The sequence below is a fragment of the Thunnus maccoyii genome, chromosome 12, assembly GCF_910596095.1.
Source record: "Thunnus maccoyii chromosome 12, fThuMac1.1, whole genome shotgun sequence".
Taxonomy (NCBI): Eukaryota; Metazoa; Chordata; class Actinopteri; order Scombriformes; family Scombridae; genus Thunnus; species Thunnus maccoyii.
In genome coordinates this window covers 3,629,291-3,649,859 of record NC_056544.1, presented here as the reverse complement: position 1 = coordinate 3,649,859, position 20,569 = coordinate 3,629,291, and the positions used below count along the sequence as shown (strand labels likewise).

Below are 20,569 nucleotides of genomic sequence, written 5' to 3'. Positions count from 1 at the left end.
CCTATAGTGATAAACGGTAATTGCAGGTGTATTTTTGGACCTCACTCAACCTCAATCCCAGAGATCCAAACAGTGTCACCTGAGTGACATCATGCTAGGAGACACGAGAAAAAACAGTATGCCACTTCACACACAAGTGAGTTGAAGGCGTTATTTGGGAAGACATGCCATTACTCTGCCTCTGATTGGCTGTGACCCTGATATTTTTTTTACCCTAACCATGTCATTCCTCATGCCTTAACCTAACCAACCTAACCAATGAAGGCAATGAGTACTAGCCAGTCTGAGGCAGAGTAGAGCAGGTCTTCATGGAATGCAGGTGGGAAAAAAAGATGAGCTGAAAAGCGAGTCTGTTGTGCTAGCTCCACTGCACTGCTTGGGATTTGAATGCATGGTGGGAATGTCGCCACTGACACCTAGTTATTAGTACTGTAATATAACTATATATATATATATATGTATATATATATATACACACACACATACACATATACATATATATACACACACACACACACATATATATATATATATATATATATATATATATATATATATACATACATATATATATATATATATACATATATATACATATATATATACACACACACACACATATGGCTTTCATCAGTGAGCCATTGAACCAATCTTAACATTTATTTAAATCAATATCTTCAAGATTATTACTTTAAATTCTTTTCCAGCTTGAGTCTAATGTGGACTTTATGAACCTTTAAGCCACATTATACAAGGAACTTGGCTCTAAAACTGAGCCTGAGAACTGTAGAACAACAAATAGCACATGTGCATAATAATAGCAATGCTAATAGCTATCTACAGCTTAGCCTTGCTCAAATGGCATGGTAAACAAGAAATTTACCATACAAGTGTGCATTTAATTGTGCATGTAAAATTTGTTAGAAGCTGTACTTACCAGCTGATTTTCATTTTGATTGTGGTTCACTTGGGTCACAGCAGGCAGTCTGTCAGTAAGGCTGAGAAGGTACGTGTGAATGCTCAACAGTCAGGACCAGCGTTCCATTCTGTCCATACTATGGGTTTTCAACCTTCCCTGTCTTACTTTTGTTAAAGCCCCATCTGTAACAGCCACAGTGAAAATGTGTGTAGAATATTTAATTTAATGAAGAATAAGTATGGTAAAGATGATGAGATGACATCGCATGGGATGATCCTCATGCAATGTTTTATTGTACAGGGCAGTGTTGCCCACAGAATTAGATTCTATCTGTGGCGGTAGCTGATGGAGGGGGGGTGGGGTTGCTTTCTTAAATTATTTATTCAGTAATACTGTATATAAGGTGCTCCACTACACGCAGTACAGCTAACCTTGACAACCCAGCTGTATTTTGACAGTGTTGTGTTAGGAACATAGACTTATCAGAGATACTTTGTAGGGTTTCCACCAGTGTATTGCAAGTTGACCCCACCACATGGCCTAAACAGTGGCAATTTAAAAAAAAAAAAAAAAAAAGTATTTTAATATATTTTCTAAACTAAATGTTTTATACAAGTATTGTAGCCACGTTAAGGTGCGGTCGAGAGAGTGAGCGGCAATGGGGCTGAGTGAATCAATGTGCTGTACGCAGGTCTACTATGAAGTAAGACTTTACCCATTTTAAATAGTAAAATAAAAAAAATTTAAAAAATCAATATGTGTCAATGTTGATATTGTGGCATGTTGCCACAAATAAATGAATGTATGGGAAACCCTGCAGGGTTCCAGGATAATGGGATCCATTACAGTTCCTGCTTTACGGCTTACAATCAAGCTCCCTGTCAATCTCACATCTTAATGTGTTAGCTAGTTACTTTTGCTGTTGGTACTTTTCCCAATTCCTAACAATAAAATACAGATAAAAAAAAAAAGAAACACGATGGTGCCCATTTTGTTGTTATTTGCCTAGCAACACTGTTCATGTAATGTACGACACTTGAAAGCATATTCCGAGCATACTGGAAACATTGCCCCACGTATGGCCATAACTTTGGCTCTTATTACTGACAATTCATGACTGGCAAGGATTTATTTACACTCCATGTTCTCTCTGAAAAACATACAACCGTCCCTGGGTGGGCTCGAACCACCAACCTTTCGGTTAACAGCCGAACGCGCTAACCGATTGCGCCACAGAGACAGATACCGCAGCTTGCTCACAAGAAAAACATGTGCCTATATTACTGCTTATGCCACATCAATCTTTCTGTCAGTCTCATTCTCTATCTTACCCTCATTTATAAGCAAAACCCTAAGATATTTTAACATTGTCACTGTCTCCCAACCTGAAGGGAACTATTTATCATTTTACAGCAGGGTACCATGGACTCTGACAAGGACGTGCTGACTCTCAACCTCCCACCCACATGCACCAGGGCACAGTGAAAATCACAGATTGATGAAGCCAGCAGAACCACATTATCTACAAAAAGCAGAGATGCAGTCCTGTGGTAAACATACTGGACAATGTCCAGATTCTTTTCATGAAAATCAAAAGTTGCTGACTAAGGCACAACCCTGGCAGAGCCCAACATCCTGGCTCAACTTTTGTCAGCCCCCAACATGATGTCATCCAGTAAGGCACTGCATAGTAATGTGAGTGCCATATTACTACTGTTTACCTGGTGATCGGCACAACAAAACAAAACAATTGCTGCTGTGATAACAGTCCAGAGTTGTAAATCCTGTCTCAGAGTATCATAAACCACTGTGCAGTGCAGTATAGTACAAGGAAAACACTATCTGTAGACTCAGACTGTTCATAATAAAGTCATTACTGCTAAAACTGTGAGGCTCATGTATGATTCCATTGTTCAGCTTGAGCATAAATCTGTTGTGGCCTCAAAATGATGCATTTCTTTTTTACATTTTTACCTCGACTACTACTACTACTGCTTGAAAAGTTAAGTTAGTGTAAAGTTAGAGCAGGTAACACAACATGAAAAACAGTTGTGGGAAGACACTGAGTTGCATTTGTTTAGCAAAGCATTAATCCCTTATTTTGCAGTGAGGAACAGATCCATTTCTTTCCATTCCATTGACTTATGTTAGGTAATAAATCACAGCCTCCATAGTCTTTTTTATAGCTCTGCTGGGTGTTTGAGTGGTCAGACAATGGGGATTTTTTATTTAAATTTTTCTGGCCTTTTTCTCACGTTTCAGGTAACTGTTTAAGTCCGTCATATGTATCATTTGTATCATTATATCATTTACTGCCCCCTCTTCCTGTCCAAGGTTTTTCTCGTACAGTTGTCATTTGATGATGCTGTTTAGGGAGAAATTAGGAGTGTTTGTTTTGATGCAGTGAAGCCAGGATTGTGGTACAAAAAAATGAGACTGCATAGAGGTCTGAATCTAGATTGTCATTGTATTTTGATTAATCGTACAGCCATACCATCCAGTATCCTTGCAACCAGAGTATTGCAGTCCTTCTGGCCTCACTGTTTTTGTTTTTTCGCTCCTTTCCTCTCTCTCTCTCTCTGTCAGGCTGTGTTTGCACAAGGGCGTGTTACAGCTCTAGCCTCCCACCCCCCCACACACAGTGCAACTCCAGAGTACAGGGTATAGCAGAGACAATAAAAGGGTGTTAAGTTTGGTTACAAAAGACGACATCACAGTAATCAATGGGAACTGATAAGCTGTGTTGATTACATACCAAACTGGTAAGCAGTATCAGTTAGAGTCAAACCCTCATCATTGTCATTCCTCCCGGTATACAGAAAACACTGTTCCACATAATATGGCCAAAGATTTGACTACTAATAATTCATGACTGGCAAGGATTCATATACTAATTACAAATGACAGAATACAAATATTAAACTCCATGTTCTCTCAGAAAAACATTACCCGTCCCTGGGTGGGCTCGAACCACCAACCTTTCGGTTAACAGCCGAACGCGCTAACCGATTGCGCCACAGAGACAGATACCCTCATGCGCTCACGAGATGTACATATGTGTGAAAGCTGAAATCATGTAGCCAGCATGCCTGGGGACTGGATTTTTTTTTTTTTAAAGTTTGGATTTATCACAGAAAGCTATTTACATCTGCTTTTGAACTGAAGACCTTTCATGCGATGGGTGAATGTGTTTCCCACTTATACTTGAATGATCGTGGATTTCTGCAAGTCTAAGCCCGCTCTGGAGCCAGTGAAAATCTGTGGGGTGGACATTGAAGTGGTACACACCTACAAATATCTAGGGGTCCTTGTGGACGACAAGCTGGACTGGTCCTCTAACACCGACGCCCTCTACAGGAAGGGGCAGAGCCGCCTGTTCTTCCTGTGGACACTGAGGTCCTTTAATGTGTATGTGGAAATGATGACCATGTTCACTCTTTTTTTCCGCAGTGTGCTGGGTAGACAGCCTTACAGACAAGAACACCAAGCAATTAGACAAGCTGGTCAAAAAAGCGGGCTCAGTGCTGGGCAGGAGATTGGACCCGCTAAGATCTGCAGTGGAAAGAGGCACGCTGAACAAACTGAAAGCTATAACGGACAATAGCAGACACCCTCTCCACAGCCTCCTGGAGCGACAGAGGAGTAGCTGTAGCAGTCAGCTCCTCTCATTGTGCTGCAGAACGGAGCGTTTCAGGAGATCCTTCATCCCCACAGCAATAAGAGTGTTCTTTTGATGAGCTCTTGACAATTTGAATTTCCCTTCGGGGATCAATAAAGTTATATCTATCTATATCTATCTATCTGTCTAGTTCCACTATCAATCACACTACTGAACAATAAAAAATTAAGCGTGTGTGGGGGTGTGTGGGGGGATGGGGTGAAACGTCATGGCTCTTATTGGGGGGCTGTGCAATATCTCGGTGTGGAGCATCTGTGCAATATTTTGGTGTGTATGTTCTGGTGTATATGGATCTATGTGTGATACTGCATATTAACTGTGGTTTGATTGTACGTGTATGTAGATATATTGTTCTCTTGAATGCTCAAGACAAATTTCTCCTAAGGGAGACAATAAAGGCTAATCTTATCTCTTATCATATTTTGCTGTACTTTACCTTCTGAGAGAGGTTACGGGCTGGTCTATTGCCTCCTCCAGAAGGACAAACCACAGAGCTTGTCAAAGCCCCCACCATCCACTCTCCATCACACATGGCCTTGTGGCTCTTAGGTTTAGTGCTCATCTAAAGATAACATGGAAATAATAACAATAACAATGGTTACAACTATATATCACAGCATAAACATGGTGTACTGAACAAGTGCATACTTAAGTGTACAGTAGCATAATACTGTTAGTTACGCAAACTCCACTGATAACATGTTTTTTTGCATTCAGATACAGTAATGACAGGGACAACCATTAAAAGCTGTCATTCTTACCTAAACTTCAGATGAGATAATAAACTCCATTATTCCTTGGAGGTACTTTACATTAATGTCACTAGCTAAGTAGCTATGTAACTAGTTAATAATTATAGTAAAATTGTAAGTATTGAATGTGAACTTACTTTGATGAGTTGTCTTGTGCTACTGACAGATGAAAGCAGTACGTACTCCAGTCACACAATGGAAAGAAGCGCCATAATTGGTGATGTCCAATGTTATCCTGCAGGGTGATTGGCCTACATCCATTCTCACATTGAACAGTGAATACCATGGTTGATGATGAGATTGGAGTTTCAACAAACGATCCTGACTCAAGTTGCGCCACAAAGACAACTGCTAAGTTTCTATGGGATAAATGTTTTTTTTTCATACACTACTCAAAGCCAGCAATATACTATTTTTTTTGGATATCAAACAAATTAACCTAAAATAAAGGTAAAGTCACAGTCCAAGCCTGGTGACATCATCCTTCCCTGGTGTTTCAGTGTTACTCATCTACATTGTATATTTTCACTGGGAGAAACAACTTTGCCTCAAATTCCTTTCCATTCCAATATGAATTGAATTGCCAAGAACATACACTAACTCCCAACAGTTTGTGTGATTAAAAACAGGGACATGATTAGAATAGGAATAAAAAAACTCATATTTTCTGAGTGGCACAAGGCCCGGCTAGCTCAGTCGGTAGAGCATGAGACTCTTAATCTCAGGGTCGTGGGTTCGAGCCCCACGTTGGGCGTAACCTTTTCCAAGTTTTTGTTTGTGGTTTTCAATATTCAAAATTCTACTGCTACTGAATTAATATTTTAAGTGAATAAGAATACACTACATATGAGATCAAAATCTTAAATTAAGAGAAACACAGCTGGCACAGCTGACTATATATATATATATATATATATACACACACACACATTTTTTCCCCTCCTTTTTCCACCTACTTGCCTGTACATAATAGCTATGTGTTTCTGTCTGCTTATCTTTTGTTAGCCTGCTATACTTGTTTAGCTGTATACCTTCTGTATGTGTATGTTTTGGTACAGTGTATGGGAATACATTGAGAGCCACTGGGAACTGGAGCCAAGCTCTTTATGTGTTCAAACATACTAACACAATAAAACTGATTCTGATTCTGAAATACATTCAACAACAGCATGTTGCCTGTCAGATGTGGCTTTTCTTTCTTTTAAAAACATGACACTCTAAAAAGCTGTTTCCGCCCGGTTTCGAACCGGGGACCTTTCGCGTGTTAGGCGAACGTGATAACCACTACACTACGGAAACTCCGATACCACCCTGGCCTGGTGAGGAACACTAAATATGGAGCTTTGTCTACAGCACAACACCACATTATAACACATCTGTGTCTGATTTGATTTAAAAAAATATTGTTTAAACAAGTTAAACAAAATGACTTGCATGTTGTATACTGAAACACTGACAGCTGCACCATATGGTTGCATCATTTAAGGGATTATGCAATTCATCTGAAACAAGCGTTGGTGGTATAGTGGTTAGCATAGCTGCCTTCCAAGCAGTTGACCCGGGTTCGATTCCCGGCCAACGCATAACCTTTTTCATTTAACACTTTGTGTTCACTGATTGTAAACACAAATTATCATTATACTAAGAGAATGGGTACTACTGACAGTAGCAGTACTAGTACTATATAAAAAGCACTAAGGAGTACTAGCAGTGCTTCTCCCTGAATGCCTCAAACAGTGGCGCAGAGCTGCTGCTGGATGGGGCATCATTTCCGGTAAGGCGTGTCCTTGGCAAAATGTGCAGGGCATAGGACAGTGGCCATTCTCGCCGCTGTTCAAGAAACTACCTTGCATTTAGAAATCCCCAGACAATCAGTAGGCAGGGAGATCTCCGATTGTCTGGTATCACGAGACTAGAGTATTGTTGCCTCTGCGTCTTCCTCTCCTCTGCTCTGCTGTCTGTCAGTGCCTGTTTGCATGGGTGCAGGGGGCAGTATCTATGTGTGTGAGATCCACACACACATAGAAACACACAGAGCAGACAACAGAGCAGAGAAGCCACAGTTGAGAGAAGGAAACAGACTTTAAGATAAACTGGTTGTTACAAATAAGTTTATAATAAATAAATATATTATTTATAGTAGGGATGGTAAATTATGTAGACCTTTATATAAAGGCATAAATTATATTTTAAAAACCTGTCAATCTAAAAATATATATTAATTGTCATTTTCATATTTTTGCATTTGTAATACTAAAATGATAATTGTGGATTACTGTTATCGGCTCTAGAATTCCATAGAATTTAGAGATGCATTCTGGTGCATCTAAACAATAGTAAACATTTTCTGTGTTGAAGCATTTAATTCTTGGACATTTATTACAACTACAGCTACCTGGGCCTCCAGAGCCCTTCTGCTGTCAAAAGCTCCTGGTAAATTAACACGTATATGATCCTACTAACATGAATAAACCTATCTGGAACATTGAAAGATAGCTCAACTTCACTCAAGCTGCCCGTCAGACCCGCTGCTTCTTCACACTTTAACTTGAATAACAATACAGAACCAGAGCCAATGTTAGCTGGGAGGGTAGCAGAGGGTAGCTGGCTGTGCTTCCCTCTGGCCGTGCTGCGGGTAACGCTCCACTAGTCTCTCAGCTAACGTTAGCACCGGCTCTCCATGTCGATCCAACCAGAGCACCCAGCCCCGGTTTGTTATTCAGGTTAAAGTGGGAAGAAGCAGCGGGTCTGACAGGCAGCTGAGTGAAGTGGAGCCTGAGGAGGAAGCACTGGGACCGTCAGGGTGAGACAGTCCGTCGAGGAGCTGCTAAGTTTGGCTGCACAGATAGGAAACACCTCAGCTGACAGGATGTACCACTCTTTTTTGGGGAAAAAAATCTTTTTGGTTTATAATAGTAGTAGGCAACCAGTGTATTAGGTGAATTACCGCCACCTTCTGCTCCGGAGTGTGGACCAGAGATTAAATCCTAAACATTAATCCTGTCCGTCTAATCAACTCAATGAAAACTCTACTGCTCCACCCACTTGGCAGGTTCATTAAAGTTTTAAGGCTTCCTAAATTCTTCCTTCATATATTGTCTTTCTTGATCATACTTTGTACAATATATGCTTGCATGCATAATAGTCTCCTCAGCCATCTGGCAAAAATATGTGACTATAAAGCGTAAATATCAGCATATTGGATATCGGCAAAAAATCCAATATCATGCATCCCTAGTAGCAATAACAGTAGCAGTGATGGTAATATCACTAACAATAGCACGAACAACTGTAGTAGCAGTCACCTCAGTACTAGAGATAATAGCAGCTTTAGTACTAACAGCTACAGTAACAGTAGTAACTGGCAATAACATATTACCACTACTACTACTATAGTTAGTACTACTTGGGTAATACTAGCACCACTAACTGTAGCAGTAATGACAGTAGCAGTGATAATAGAAGCAGTAATAGCAGCGTCTTCAAGTTAGGTTAGCTCTTTGTTGCTAACTTCGGAGCTAACCCCTTCACTTTTCCAACGGTTGGGGAAACAACAGACATGACTTTTCTTGGTCTTGACAAGCTGCAGCATTTATTAACTGACACGCTGTAGTCTGTACTGTACAACTTCCTGCTAACCTTTTCCTCTGCTCGCATTCACTGTCACTTTTCTGACGCTCCCTCTCTCGCTTAACCACTCACTCGCTTACACACTGCCCTACTCCTTAAAAGGAGCTATACTACCTGCAGTTTCCCAGGCAACGACAACGACGTTGACTCACGTTTCAAAACAGTGCTGCTCAGAGGCTCCCATACGCTACTGATTTCCAAATGAATGGGTATTTGGCGTTATTTTTGGCATTTGAAAAAAATATTTTTTTCCAGGCCTGTATTATAGGGGAAACACTGCTGTAGCAGTCTAACACTAATAGTACTAGTGATAGTAGCAGCAAAAGTAGTAACACTCAGTGGTAGCATTAACATAAGTTGCACTAAAAGTGTCAGTAATGGTAGTAGCACCAACAATAGCAGTAATGGTTGAAGTAATGACAGCAGCAGCGCCAACAATAGCAACAATAGTAATACTACAGACAGTAGCAGTAATAGTAGTACCACTAACAGTACCAAAACTGGTAGTAGTCCCAACATTAAAAGTGATGGTAGTACTAATGACAGTACTAGTGACAACAGAAGCAACAGAGTAACACTAACAGTAGTGCAAAGGCAAACTAATTTTGTTCTCTTTGTCTGCCATGTTTGTGAAATTCAGTGCTTCACTAGTTACCATAGTTTATGATATAGTGACAACTCCAGAAACAAGCGGAACCAATCACTCAGTTTGTGCCTCTGTACATTTGTTTGTTATTCCAGTACACAGGAACAACTTGATGTACAATGAGCTTAAACATGTCATGGAATAACAACAATGAAAATCTTGCCATTTTTACTGATCAATAAAGAATAAAATTCTTCTGCAATCATCAATGCACCACAGCCTGTGCGTGTTGTTGCACTGGACCAGTTTGACAACATGTCTTCCATCTGACACTATTCCAACACCAGCATATAATGTTGGAGAAATTGTTAAACTATAAAATATAAAAACTTGACAACAGAGGGATTACTCACCCATTAGATGTTCATTTGCAGTTGGATAGACTACTCTTGGATCTTTCTTCCCTCTGTAGGTTCAGTCAAAAGTTGCTGTTTTGAAAAAAATACGTTCATGTTAGTGTCCAAGTGTTACCCAAAATTCACCATCAATCACAAATACAACTCATAAAACAACTAATTTTCATAAATGGACTGTGGTCCCATCAGCAAAATTTTAAAGTTTAACCTCTTACCAGGCATTACTATTTTAGTGCACAAGCCTGAAAATAATGTTCCCAAAATCAGAAGATTACTGTTCTTCAACCCTTTTGATTAAAGTCATAACCTTGGTCACATTTAATAGATAAATCTTTACGTTTTACAACCAAAAAGTCGGAATGAGTGTAAGTGATGCCGAAAATAATGCCACCAAGGCTTAAGTGTCCCACGGATGGGACAGTGTCGTTTAACAGCTTAACATTTTTAAGTTAATGGTAACAGTGACCGAACTTTTTGTGTCAAGATCATTTTAAGACAGGATGCTATAACGTTAGTTAAGTGTGTTAGCTAAGCTAATTGTTAGCTAAGTTAAAATAAACCCTTTCAAATACGAATTCGAATGACTTGCAAGTTGGACAAAAACTCACAAAACAAACTAGAAATCATCATAAATTGACACCATTACTCTGCTAAATTTAAACAACTCCACTTAATTGGCTAATTACGTTAGCTGAGGTTTGCTAGGTGCTAGCATCAAGTGAGCGTCAACAAACCTGAGTTCTCTTCGTTCCTAAATTCGGCAAATGTCCCAATAAACTCAAACAAACTAACGAAAAGAGTTCGTAACATAGTTTACTGGTAATAAATACTAAACTGCGTCGTCTAAAGCCAGTTTAGACAGGTATATTCACTAATTTCACGGACAGCTTCGTATGATTTCGTCGAGACACGCATTTCGTCGCTCGTCCGCTCCCATCATCACTTTCACCACATGACCAAGAGGGCGCCTTCAGTTACTGGCGGTGTTACAGAGCTGCGGTTTCGCTTAACTAAATATAGTCACAGACAAGTACAAGTTACAATCCTTTTCTGTTTGTGGTTTCTCAATTATGCCAGATTAATCCATTGCATTTGGGTCCACATATTTTGATTAATCACAAATTTGTTAGAAATTTGCGCCACTGAACTACATCATTATCAATCATGTCAGGTCCTCATCCTCCATCTTGTTTTCCTGGTCTTGAAGAGGGATTTTGTACCAAAATCTTGACATTACTTGTTTTAATTTAAATTGCGCTCATTTGTTGTTATCTTGTGTTTTATCAAAAACTATACTGCATTGCCCTCGAAAACTGAGGGCAATGCAGTATTCCTCCATCATAGAAGTACTATAAGCCTGCCCGCAGCCAACAATTTTCATTATCAATCTTTTGCCTCTCAGAAATAATCTTATCTTTAACTGTTTACATTGAGTCATAGCGGACGTTCCCTTTATAAATTATTTGACTTTTATTTGTAAGTTTGGTAGAAAACATGGTTGAAAACAGGTTGAAAACATGAAGAAGATCATGCAAACCCTGCACATTTTAGAATGATAACACTGACATCTCACTCACTGACATTTCAAAAAGAGTTAAAAGTTACCATATTGTTAAGATAAATATTGTTTCCTTGCCAAAGCGATTCTAAAAAATGTTATGAAATGAGATATATATGGAGAAATATATAAATAAGAGCACAATAGTGGTGGTAATAGTTTTCATGTGGAGAAATCTTATATACTCATAGGTTGAAAGAAAGATTGTCAACTAAAATAGAAGAAATCTGTGTTCCTTGACCATTTAAACGGGATTTTTTTGTTTTGTTGCATAGAGCGTTCAGTGCGTACACTGAGGTTTATGATAGAGACTGTAATACCACAAGGTGGTGCAGTTACTCCACTTTTGCTCTTATATGGCTGACACTGTAAACTGTTGGACAAAGGAACAAAGTTTTCATTTCCCATAGAAAGTGATAGCAAATAAAGTTAAACGAAAACTGGGAACGAGTTGGAGAGACAAAATGTGGTTAAATTGTATATGTTATATTATGTCACATGGGTAAATACACTCACATATGGTAGGCAAAAAATTCAGGGGATAGACCCTTTGAGAAAGGGGCAATACCACGATTGGGTTTATGCTACTAATGCCCTCAACAATTGCCTAGTCATCATTGTAGTAACCTAGTTTGCTTGTGCCATCAAGTATAGTGTCTGTTTCCAACACAGAGGATCCCGTGGATAATTGGATATTTTATTACATGTTTTCTACATCACCCTTGCATGTATGAGTCAGAGGAGATGGAGGAGGGAATGCAGCACAGAGAAGCCACTAAGTCAACTTAGTTGGTTGCTACCATTAGTTGGATTCTGTTGCCAGCTCCAGCCCAGAGGGTGTGTCTTGAATAGACGGTTGCTTGAAACCTTTTTCAGGCTGCTCAATATTAAGTGAAAGGCACAAAGCAGGGTTGGGCAGATGACAGACAGATGTATTTCTCTAACCCAATACAATGTTCGTTTAGCCAACAATGTAATGTTGTAATTATTGATAAAAACTTGTTTGCCTGCTGACAGCTGTACCAGGATGCATCCTTAGTTCACATTGTGGCTAGTGATCATGTTAGTGCATTATACTGTAGTCAAGGTAGCACGTGACACAGGCGCAACATGGTTGTCATGGAAACGAGCTCCTCTTCCAACAGCGTCCGGGCTTGCAACTGCAGCAAGCGTCCCCAGTCAGAAAAATCGAGGGGATACTCGACGTTATTTCATCTGCGGTGAGTATAATTCTTTCACAGAGCTCCTGGACGAAGTTACAGTGTAACAGAGTGCCATTTTGAAAAGGAAAAAAGCAGACACATGTGAAATAACAGGCAGTAGAGTTGGTGGCGGTGTCAGTGCCAGTCGCCGCCAGTGTCACAGTAAACAAACTGTGACAAGACTTCCGTTCAGGACCTACAAACTAAACCCGTTACCTACAAGCTTCATCTTGTTTACAGTATAACGTAACACAATTTTGGAGCGAGGGGTGGAAATTAAAAACATAAAATCACCGCAAAATACAAAAGAAGTGGTAATAACGAATGTGTTGAATAGTGAACGTACATTTGCTTCGGCTTTTGTCAGTCTGCCTTCATTTTGAAGGCAGATCTGGCCTTGTAGCGGATGACTTGATGCTGCAGCCACATCCTGAAAGACCGCTCTCAATGCCCTCACCAGTTTGTCTAATGCCCACACAATCAAATAATTTATGGATGTTTTCAGTGTTGTTCACCAGCAACCAGCTGTGACTGTCACACGCACAGTACATACTGTATGTAGCTCTACTGAAGCTAAATGTTGGGATGAATCAGAATTGGGTAGCTTACACATCCACCTAAATTTTGTATTTGGTTAAGAGAACATGTGACCTTTGTAAAAAAAAAAAAAAAAGCACACACATGTTGAAGGAGCGCTTGTTATTTGACTGAATTAGATCAACTGAGCTAAGTGCTCTTACACATTCCCTCACAGGTCATCATGCAGGATAACAGGAATGGGATGATGCCATTCCCACCACCCATAAGCAAAGACAGGGTCATCTGGGAATTGCCGAAGGTAAATCAGTGTCAGATAGCCTCTGTTTTTACTAATAAAATGTACAGTATCTACTGTAGAGTTTAATATCGGCCCAAAACCACTGTGAGACGACTGTGGTTAAAACGGTAGAAGCGCCAGTCTAGAGGACCTTAAGTTTATTGGAAATGTGTGACATTCTACCTCTCAGATGGCTAACTCACTGTCAGATCAGGGTAATTATGGGCTGTTACAGTCAGCTACCCTTTCAGAGCCTCTGCCAATAAACTGTATCTTTCTGCCTCCTGGGTCGTCTCCAAAATGATATAGTAAGGTACTTTAATTTACAGGAATCTTTGATTTGTAGCAACTTTGTCCTCTTAAGGGGTCAGCTCACAGGTTCTCAGTGAAGCGACTAGTGGTTCTACATAGAATAACATGCAAGTACAAGAATAGTCTTAAATCTGAAAGTATGTTTAAAAAGTTAAAATGTCTTCAATGGTCACAAATCCACACATAGAATTATACATCATAAATTCAGCTTATGATGTATAAACTTTAAACTGGCCTTAAGTCTTACATCAGAGACACTAAATCTTGCAGTGCAATGCATTAATAGCAGGTCAATTTAATGCTGGCCTTCATCTTTTTGGTGACATCAAAATACACCTAGAGGTTCAACAACTAGTCAGTTAATCGATTAGTTGGCAACTGGTAAATTAATCGGTAACTATTTTGATAGTTGGTCAATCATTGGGAGTCAGTCTTTAAGAAAAAAAGTCCAAATTCTCAGATTCTAGCCTCTTAAATGTGAATATTTTCTGGTTTCTTTAGTCCTCCATGACACTAAACTGAATATCTTTGGGTTGTGGGCTGTTGGTCGGGACAAAACAAGACATTTGATGACATCATCTTGGGTTTTGTTAAACAATGATTGACATTTCTCACCATTATCTGACATTTTATAGAGCGGACAACTAATCAATTAATCAAGAAAATAATCAACTGATTAATCAGTAATGAAAATAATTGTTAGTTGCGGCTCTAAATACAACCAGATTGTTCTCATTCATACATGAGTTTGAGAACCAATAATGAAAGCTGTAAGATGTCGCAGTACCACAGAGGCCAGTTTGATTGTTTCTAGGAATGCAGGCCTCTTAAGTGTGTTTCTTGTTATCAGAGATTGACTCAGCCCAGCCCAGTATTGTTACCCAGTTTCAGTGAAATATTTACCTGTGCAACAGAGCAGAAGTTAGTAAGGAATAATCTTTGCATGGCACCATACAGTACCCAGCAAGGTACTTGTTGACTAGCTGTCCATTATTGCTGCAGAAGTACATTATGGTATGAATTCAGACATATGATATGTTTTTATAACAGGTATTTGGTGGCTTTGTGCAGAATAAATGTCAGTAGTGTATGTTGTTGTTCTTTTCAGTGTTACACAGCTTCAGCTTGTCTGCAGCTGAAGGGAGACTGGGACATTCAGGCTAAAGCAGCCTGTAAAGACAGAGCCGCCAGGCATCAGCCGTGAGTATTATTCTTTGGGTTGATGTGTCATTCTTAGCTGTATCTTGAACATCACATTCAAAGCATGTCTCTCATTGAATAATATGTTGTCTTCTTTAAAGGTGGGACCGACAGAAAATGTCAAAAGTGGTTGTTGTTGGGGACCTTAACGTGGGAAAGACCTGTCTTATAAATAGGTACTTCATCGATAAGTATCCAATCTTGACTTGAAATGAAGCTATGTCCATGTCTTGCAACCCCTTGTGGTAGGTTGCATATGTCTACAAGTGGTGGTCAGTTAAAAAATAAAATAGTAATAAAAAACAAACATCATTTTGTGTAGAAGAAGTGTAGTTGTGTAGCAGATCCAGAGACTTTGTTGAGTCCAAGTAGAGTTCTGAACAAAATAGGTGAAAGGAAAAGACTTAATTTGCTTTTGCTGTTTTCAGGTTTTGTAAAGATGTATTTGAAAGAGACTACAAGGCCACCATAGGAGTGGACTTTGAGATTGAGAGATTTGAGATATCTGGAGTACCTTTCTCTCTTCAGATGTGAGTAGTTTGATTTAAGAAATACAATCATGGAAACATGTCGCTTGAGAATACTTTGGTTTTTGCTCTCCATACTTAATTGCCTCCTTTTTTATTATATAGCTGGGATACTGCGGGGCAGGAAAAATTCAAATGCATTGCTTCTGCATACTACAGAGGTGCTCAGGGTAAGATGTTGTAATAACTGACTTTGAATAAATAGCTGTATGCCTCACGCTGTGACACCAGTTTTATGGAGTAAAGGAACAATGCTGAAACTCCTTGCTCGTCTTTTACAGTCATTATCACAGTCTTTGACATGGCAGACATCAAGTCCCTGGATCATACACGGTAGGTCTGATTATTACATTATCAATATGACTGATAAATTGAGGATGCATGGCTTGTTTTGATGTTATCTCCTGGCACCTAGGGCAGTCACACATGTCAGTTTAACCAGTTTAGTTTAACCTAAACTGGTTAAACCTTTTAACCTTTTTAACTTTGACTGTGGAATTGGCCATTGTATTTATTTATTTATTTAGTTAGTTAGTTAGTTATTGGGACCATGTACAGTGTTAAACATAAATGCTAATATTTTATGTACTACACCAGGGTTGTCTTATAGCTAATTTTCATCTGCAGTCCCTTCGGCAGGTCACAATTAAAACATATAACAGCACAATAACAAACAGTACAAAGTAAAAAACACACAGGACACATAATACAAAATACAAAGCTACACACAATAGCACATCATAGAGACCCACAATGTCAATTTGAAATGACTAATGTATGTTTGTCAGATTAAAAGCAAAGTTATTTGCATTCATGATAAGACCATGAGATAAAATGTAGAGTCAGTGGTTACAGAGATGAGTAGCTTTTAGCAGACTTTTTCATTTGGTTTTAAACATACTGATGGAGCTGCAGCTCTTCATATTGTCAGGTAGGACATTCCACTGAGTTGTAGCTTTTACAGAGAAAGCTGACTGCCCAAATGCAGTGTGACGAAATGGTATGGTACAATCTTGTATAAAGGATATTCTGGAGGATCTTATAGAACTTACTGAGCGTGTATACACAAAGTCACGTAGTGGAGGAGGGGCCAAACCATTTAAAATTTTATCAACCACAAATTTGAAAATAATCTAAAATTCTCAAAGCTCACTAAATTGTATCTCTCCAGTACCCTACAGTGATGGAAATGCATTGGCTTTTTGTCCAGAGCTTTTAGTGTTTGTTTGCATAAGGACTCAAGAGGTTTTATGGCTGTTTCTCCAGCCTGCCCCCAACATGTAATGCAACATATGGGAAACATATGGGAAAGAATCATCCAAAGATCCAAATCATCCAAAGAGAGACAGTTTCTAATATGTCTAAAATTTGCTAAGTTGTACTTTATGATTTTAACCATTTTTTAAACATGTTTCTTAAAGTTCAAATTTGGATCCAGTGTCACACCAAGATATTTCAATCAGTGACTATTTCAATCCTTTCACCTTTGATGAGAATAGGTTGTACCATGGTTTTAGAGAAAAACATACCTTTTGTCTTGTTTACATTTAGACTCAGACATGATTGATCAAGCCAATGTGTGATCCTTTCCAATGCAATTGTTAGCTTAGCAGCAGCTAACTCAGCTGTTTTTGCATGTGTGTATACAACAGTGTCATCTGCATACATTTGCAGTTCTACATCATAACACTGTTGAGGGAGATCATTAATATATAGGCTAAATAATAGGGGACCTAACACTGACCCTTGTGGAGCACCCGCTGTGCACTTGACTGCTACTGGACAGTGCGTCACAAACCTTAACTCATTGTATCCTATTAGATAAATATGAAGATGCCAGTGCTCTAGATGAGAAGTTAAATTTAGAGTTTCAATATTAAAACATCACGATTGACTGTGTCGAATGCTTTACGCAGATCTAAAAATACAGCACCAACTACTCCTCCTTTATCAAGTCTTGATTTAATTTGCGTTATTAAGTGCAAGGTAACAGTTTTGGTGGAATGATTTGTTCTAAAGCCAAATTGCATCCGATGTAGACCAAAATTGCTTGTATTAAGAAATGTTGTCAGTTGCTCAATGACAACTTCAATGGCAACTGCGTGATGCTATCATATCAATATGGACCAAAATCTCAGAGGAATGTTTCCAGCACCTTGTTGAATCTATTCCACAAAGAATTAAGGCTGTTCTGAAGGCAAAAGGGGGTCCAACCTGGTCCTAGCAAGGTGTACCTAATAAAGCGGTCAGTGAGTGTATATTACACATACATTTTGTGTAACTGCAAACAGACTCTTATTTTACACATTGTGGTATGTGGTAGGAATACTCAGCTAAAGAATCATCTGTCTAATAATGTTTCCTAGCTACTATCTGCTTAGATTACACCAAACATGAACCAAAAAACAACAAATTTAGCCAAGAAATGAATTAGGAATTACTTTGTAAAGCCTCCTCAGTGTATATTTAAACATCAAATAATTAATGGCACAGTTGCCATTCAGATCACAATAATGTCACAATGTAGAGTCAAAATAATCTCTACCCAAAGGTCCACTTAATAGCTTTTTGGGAACTTTCAACTGCATCTTGCAGTGACATGAGGTCACATGTTGACACCTGAGCCTCACCTCTTGAGTGATCTAGCTCCATGCTCTTGAGTGATCTAGCTCCCTACATCAAAGACGCAACAAGAAAGATGAAGATTTATCACCATATTTATTCTCAGAATAATGGTACCTATCTGTCATTCACCTTTCTTTTCAGAACAAAGCTTTTTAGCTGTCCTAAGTGTGAAGTCTGTAGCCTGTTAATTAGACTGAATTGCAATTTAGTTTCACAACATTCATATTTGAATCATCAACAAATCATCAACAAATTGGAGATGTGGGTGGTGATTCAGGTCTGAAACCAGGCTAAAGGTTCTCAGCTGTTGGCCAAGAAATTTCTGAGCAGTTGGTATTGAACACTAACCCTGACTAACCTTGGAACTATTGATATTGCATCTATCATTTATAGATGATAAAATATTTATAATTGAATTAATAATTTAATAAAAATAGCAAGTCATTTTGATTTTTTGTTTTCCTTCTCCAGCCAATGGTTGGAGGAGGCCATGAGAGAAAATGAGCCCGGCTCCTGTTTCATCTTCTTGGTTGGCACTAAGAGCGACCTGCTGGTGAGTGCTGAGACAAGCTTTCTGTTGAATTTCCTGAACTACATATTTTCACATGCACATTTATGTTTTATTACCATACTGTCTTCTTTTTAAGCCCTTAGAAGAAAAACAGAGGACAGAAAGAGATGCCATCAGGATAGCAACAGAAATGCATGCAGAGTTTTGGGCTGTTTCAGCCAAAACAGGTAAGACAGAGAGTGTAACCTCTTCACTTTTGTAAGGGATATAAAGGCACAAGCAACTTAAATACAATTCAACAGAGAAATGCTGAACGCTATTGTAAAAACTGGATATTTTTTCTCATTCTTAGGGGAAAATGTGCAGGGGTTTTTCTTCAGGGTGGCAGCCTTGGCCTTTGAGAACTGCATACTAAAGGACATGGAGAATGGCGTTCCTGCTAGTATCGGAGGAGGAAATAGTATAAGTAAGTAATGACTCAACAAGCAGAGATGTTGATAAAGGAAGTCTTGAGAGTATAACAATATAGAAATATGTTTGTGTTGTCAGAATCAGATCGTGCAATCCTGGAGGAGGCCGCACCCCAAGACATGAAGAGAAGCTGCTGCTGATGAAAAGAATGAGAGAAGAGAAACACACAGAGAAATGTTGAGGGGAGCAGAACCAGACGGAGGCTCTATTCTGAGCTTCACTTGTAGAAATCAAAGTGACCATCTCCCATTAGACTGAAATGTGCCTCGGGACATGTTACGTTAGGTTTCTGAATTCATCAAAACTGCCATGTGTTCTAGTTGTTTGCAAAAGGTTTGACCAATGTGCATTTCTGAAACCTGATAAGATTGAAACAGTCAATAGTGGATTGTTTTTGCAGATACCAAATCCAACAATTGTCATGGCACAGCAGTTCAAAACATCACAAGTAATCAGTGTTTCATGTTATTGTTGTCAAGGTGGAACTCACATTTAGACCGTGGGAATCCCAGTATAAAATACTATACTATGGCAATAACTAATGTTACATACATATGTGGAATCTGATCAATGTGTCTCATTACAATCAGTCAGTGTATGGTCTTCTCATGTAGTTTTGGTCTGCTCTGCAATATCTGTAAAATAGAAAACTCCATTATATCCATCATTTCAGAGGTGGATAGAAGTGCCCAGACCAGATTTCACTTGGGAGCTAACATGGCCCCTTATGAAACCTTTGTAAGAATGCTTTAGATTTCATTTACTACTGTCAAAGTGTTAGTTTCCTCATACAGTATTGTTGTGGAATATTGTCTCGCCCATTTTTGTGGGTTGTACTCTAATGAAGGTTTGACGAAAGTTTATAGGTTGCAATTTGGGAGCAGGAAAACCAAATGTTTACTTTCAAGTAATATACAGTAAGTGCAAATGAGTCTACATGCACAGTGAACTCAATGTATACAATAACATTATAATGTAACTTCTTAAAGTAAATGTAATGTAATGGAGCAATAGCTGATGATATATGTGCATTTATGAGACCAGTATTTTGTCAAACCCTATTATTATTCAATAAAGTAGTTTATCAGTTGTCTGAATGTGCCTGTCTGTCTCATGTTCAAGATTATGAGGTATGGCTATGCAAGGCACACACTTAAAATCATAAAACCTAATGTATCCCTTATTAATGAGGACTTTCTACTAAAAAACACTGTGTGTGTACAAAGGCCTGGCTTAACTTGATTGCACGTTCATACCAGTATTTCTTTTAATGTACATATATCTTATTAAAAGAAATGATAAAATATGAATGTAACTTTGGGAAGTGCGTTGGTACATCGGGTTATAATAAACAATAAAACGTG

General features: G+C 38.8%; 3 protein-coding genes and 4 non-coding genes across 9 annotated transcripts in view; 3 read left to right on the top strand and 4 right to left on the bottom strand.

Moving 5' to 3' along the window:
• pdca (phosducin a) overlaps positions 1–10,057 on the bottom strand; it is a 39,641-nt gene extending 29,584 nt beyond the window's left edge. Inside the window, exon 1 of one of the 2 annotated variants that reach the window (XM_042428274.1) lies at positions 9,980–10,057. The gene's annotated coding sequence lies outside the window, so the exon portion shown is untranslated. The remainder of the gene's footprint in view (positions 1–9,979) is intronic. The other variant, XM_042428275.1, reaches the window with a different exon arrangement.
• LOC121908344 (kinesin-associated protein 3-like) overlaps positions 1–20,569 on the bottom strand; it is a 65,275-nt gene that overhangs the window by 44,087 nt on the left and 619 nt on the right. Inside the window, exons 1-2 of one of the 2 annotated variants that reach the window (XM_042428269.1) lie at positions 10,961–11,185; positions 9,980–10,054 (exon numbers count right to left, since the gene is read on the bottom strand). The gene's annotated coding sequence lies outside the window, so the exon portion shown is untranslated. Of the gene's footprint in view, positions 1–9,979; positions 10,055–10,960; positions 11,186–20,569 lie in introns of those variants that run through there. The other variant, XM_042428271.1, reaches the window with a different exon arrangement.
• Positions 2,086–2,159, bottom strand: trnan-guu. The gene has a single exon. It is a non-coding gene; the product is annotated as a tRNA-Asn (tRNA).
• On the top strand, positions 6,032–6,104 carry trnak-cuu. Its single transcript has one exon. It is a non-coding gene; the product is annotated as a tRNA-Lys (tRNA).
• On the bottom strand, positions 6,577–6,649 carry trnav-aac. Its single transcript has one exon. It is a non-coding gene; the product is annotated as a tRNA-Val (tRNA).
• Positions 6,862–6,933, top strand: trnag-ucc. The gene has a single exon. It is a non-coding gene; the product is annotated as a tRNA-Gly (tRNA).
• On the top strand, positions 12,128–20,302 carry rab36 (RAB36, member RAS oncogene family). Its single transcript, XM_042428273.1, has 11 exons — positions 12,128–12,760; positions 13,497–13,580; positions 14,980–15,071; positions 15,173–15,247; positions 15,500–15,601; positions 15,704–15,768; positions 15,880–15,931; positions 18,695–18,776; positions 18,871–18,961; positions 19,087–19,200; positions 19,284–20,302. Exons 2-11 carry the CDS (start codon positions 13,503–13,505, stop codon positions 19,343–19,345), a joined length of 813 nt encoding a protein of 270 aa, XP_042284207.1. The 5' UTR covers positions 12,128–12,760; positions 13,497–13,502; the 3' UTR covers positions 19,346–20,302.

Coding starts and splice junctions, on each gene's coding strand:
- rab36 (XM_042428273.1), top strand. CDS start 13,503: ATGCAGGATAACAGGAATGGGATGATGCCATTCCCACCACCCATAAGC. Junction 13,581..14,979: donor TCATCTGGGAATTGCCGAAG/GTAAATCAGTGT, acceptor TGTTCTTTTCAG/TGTTACACAGCTTCAGCTTG. Junction 15,248..15,499: donor AAGACCTGTCTTATAAATAG/GTACTTCATCGA, acceptor TGCTGTTTTCAG/GTTTTGTAAAGATGTATTTG.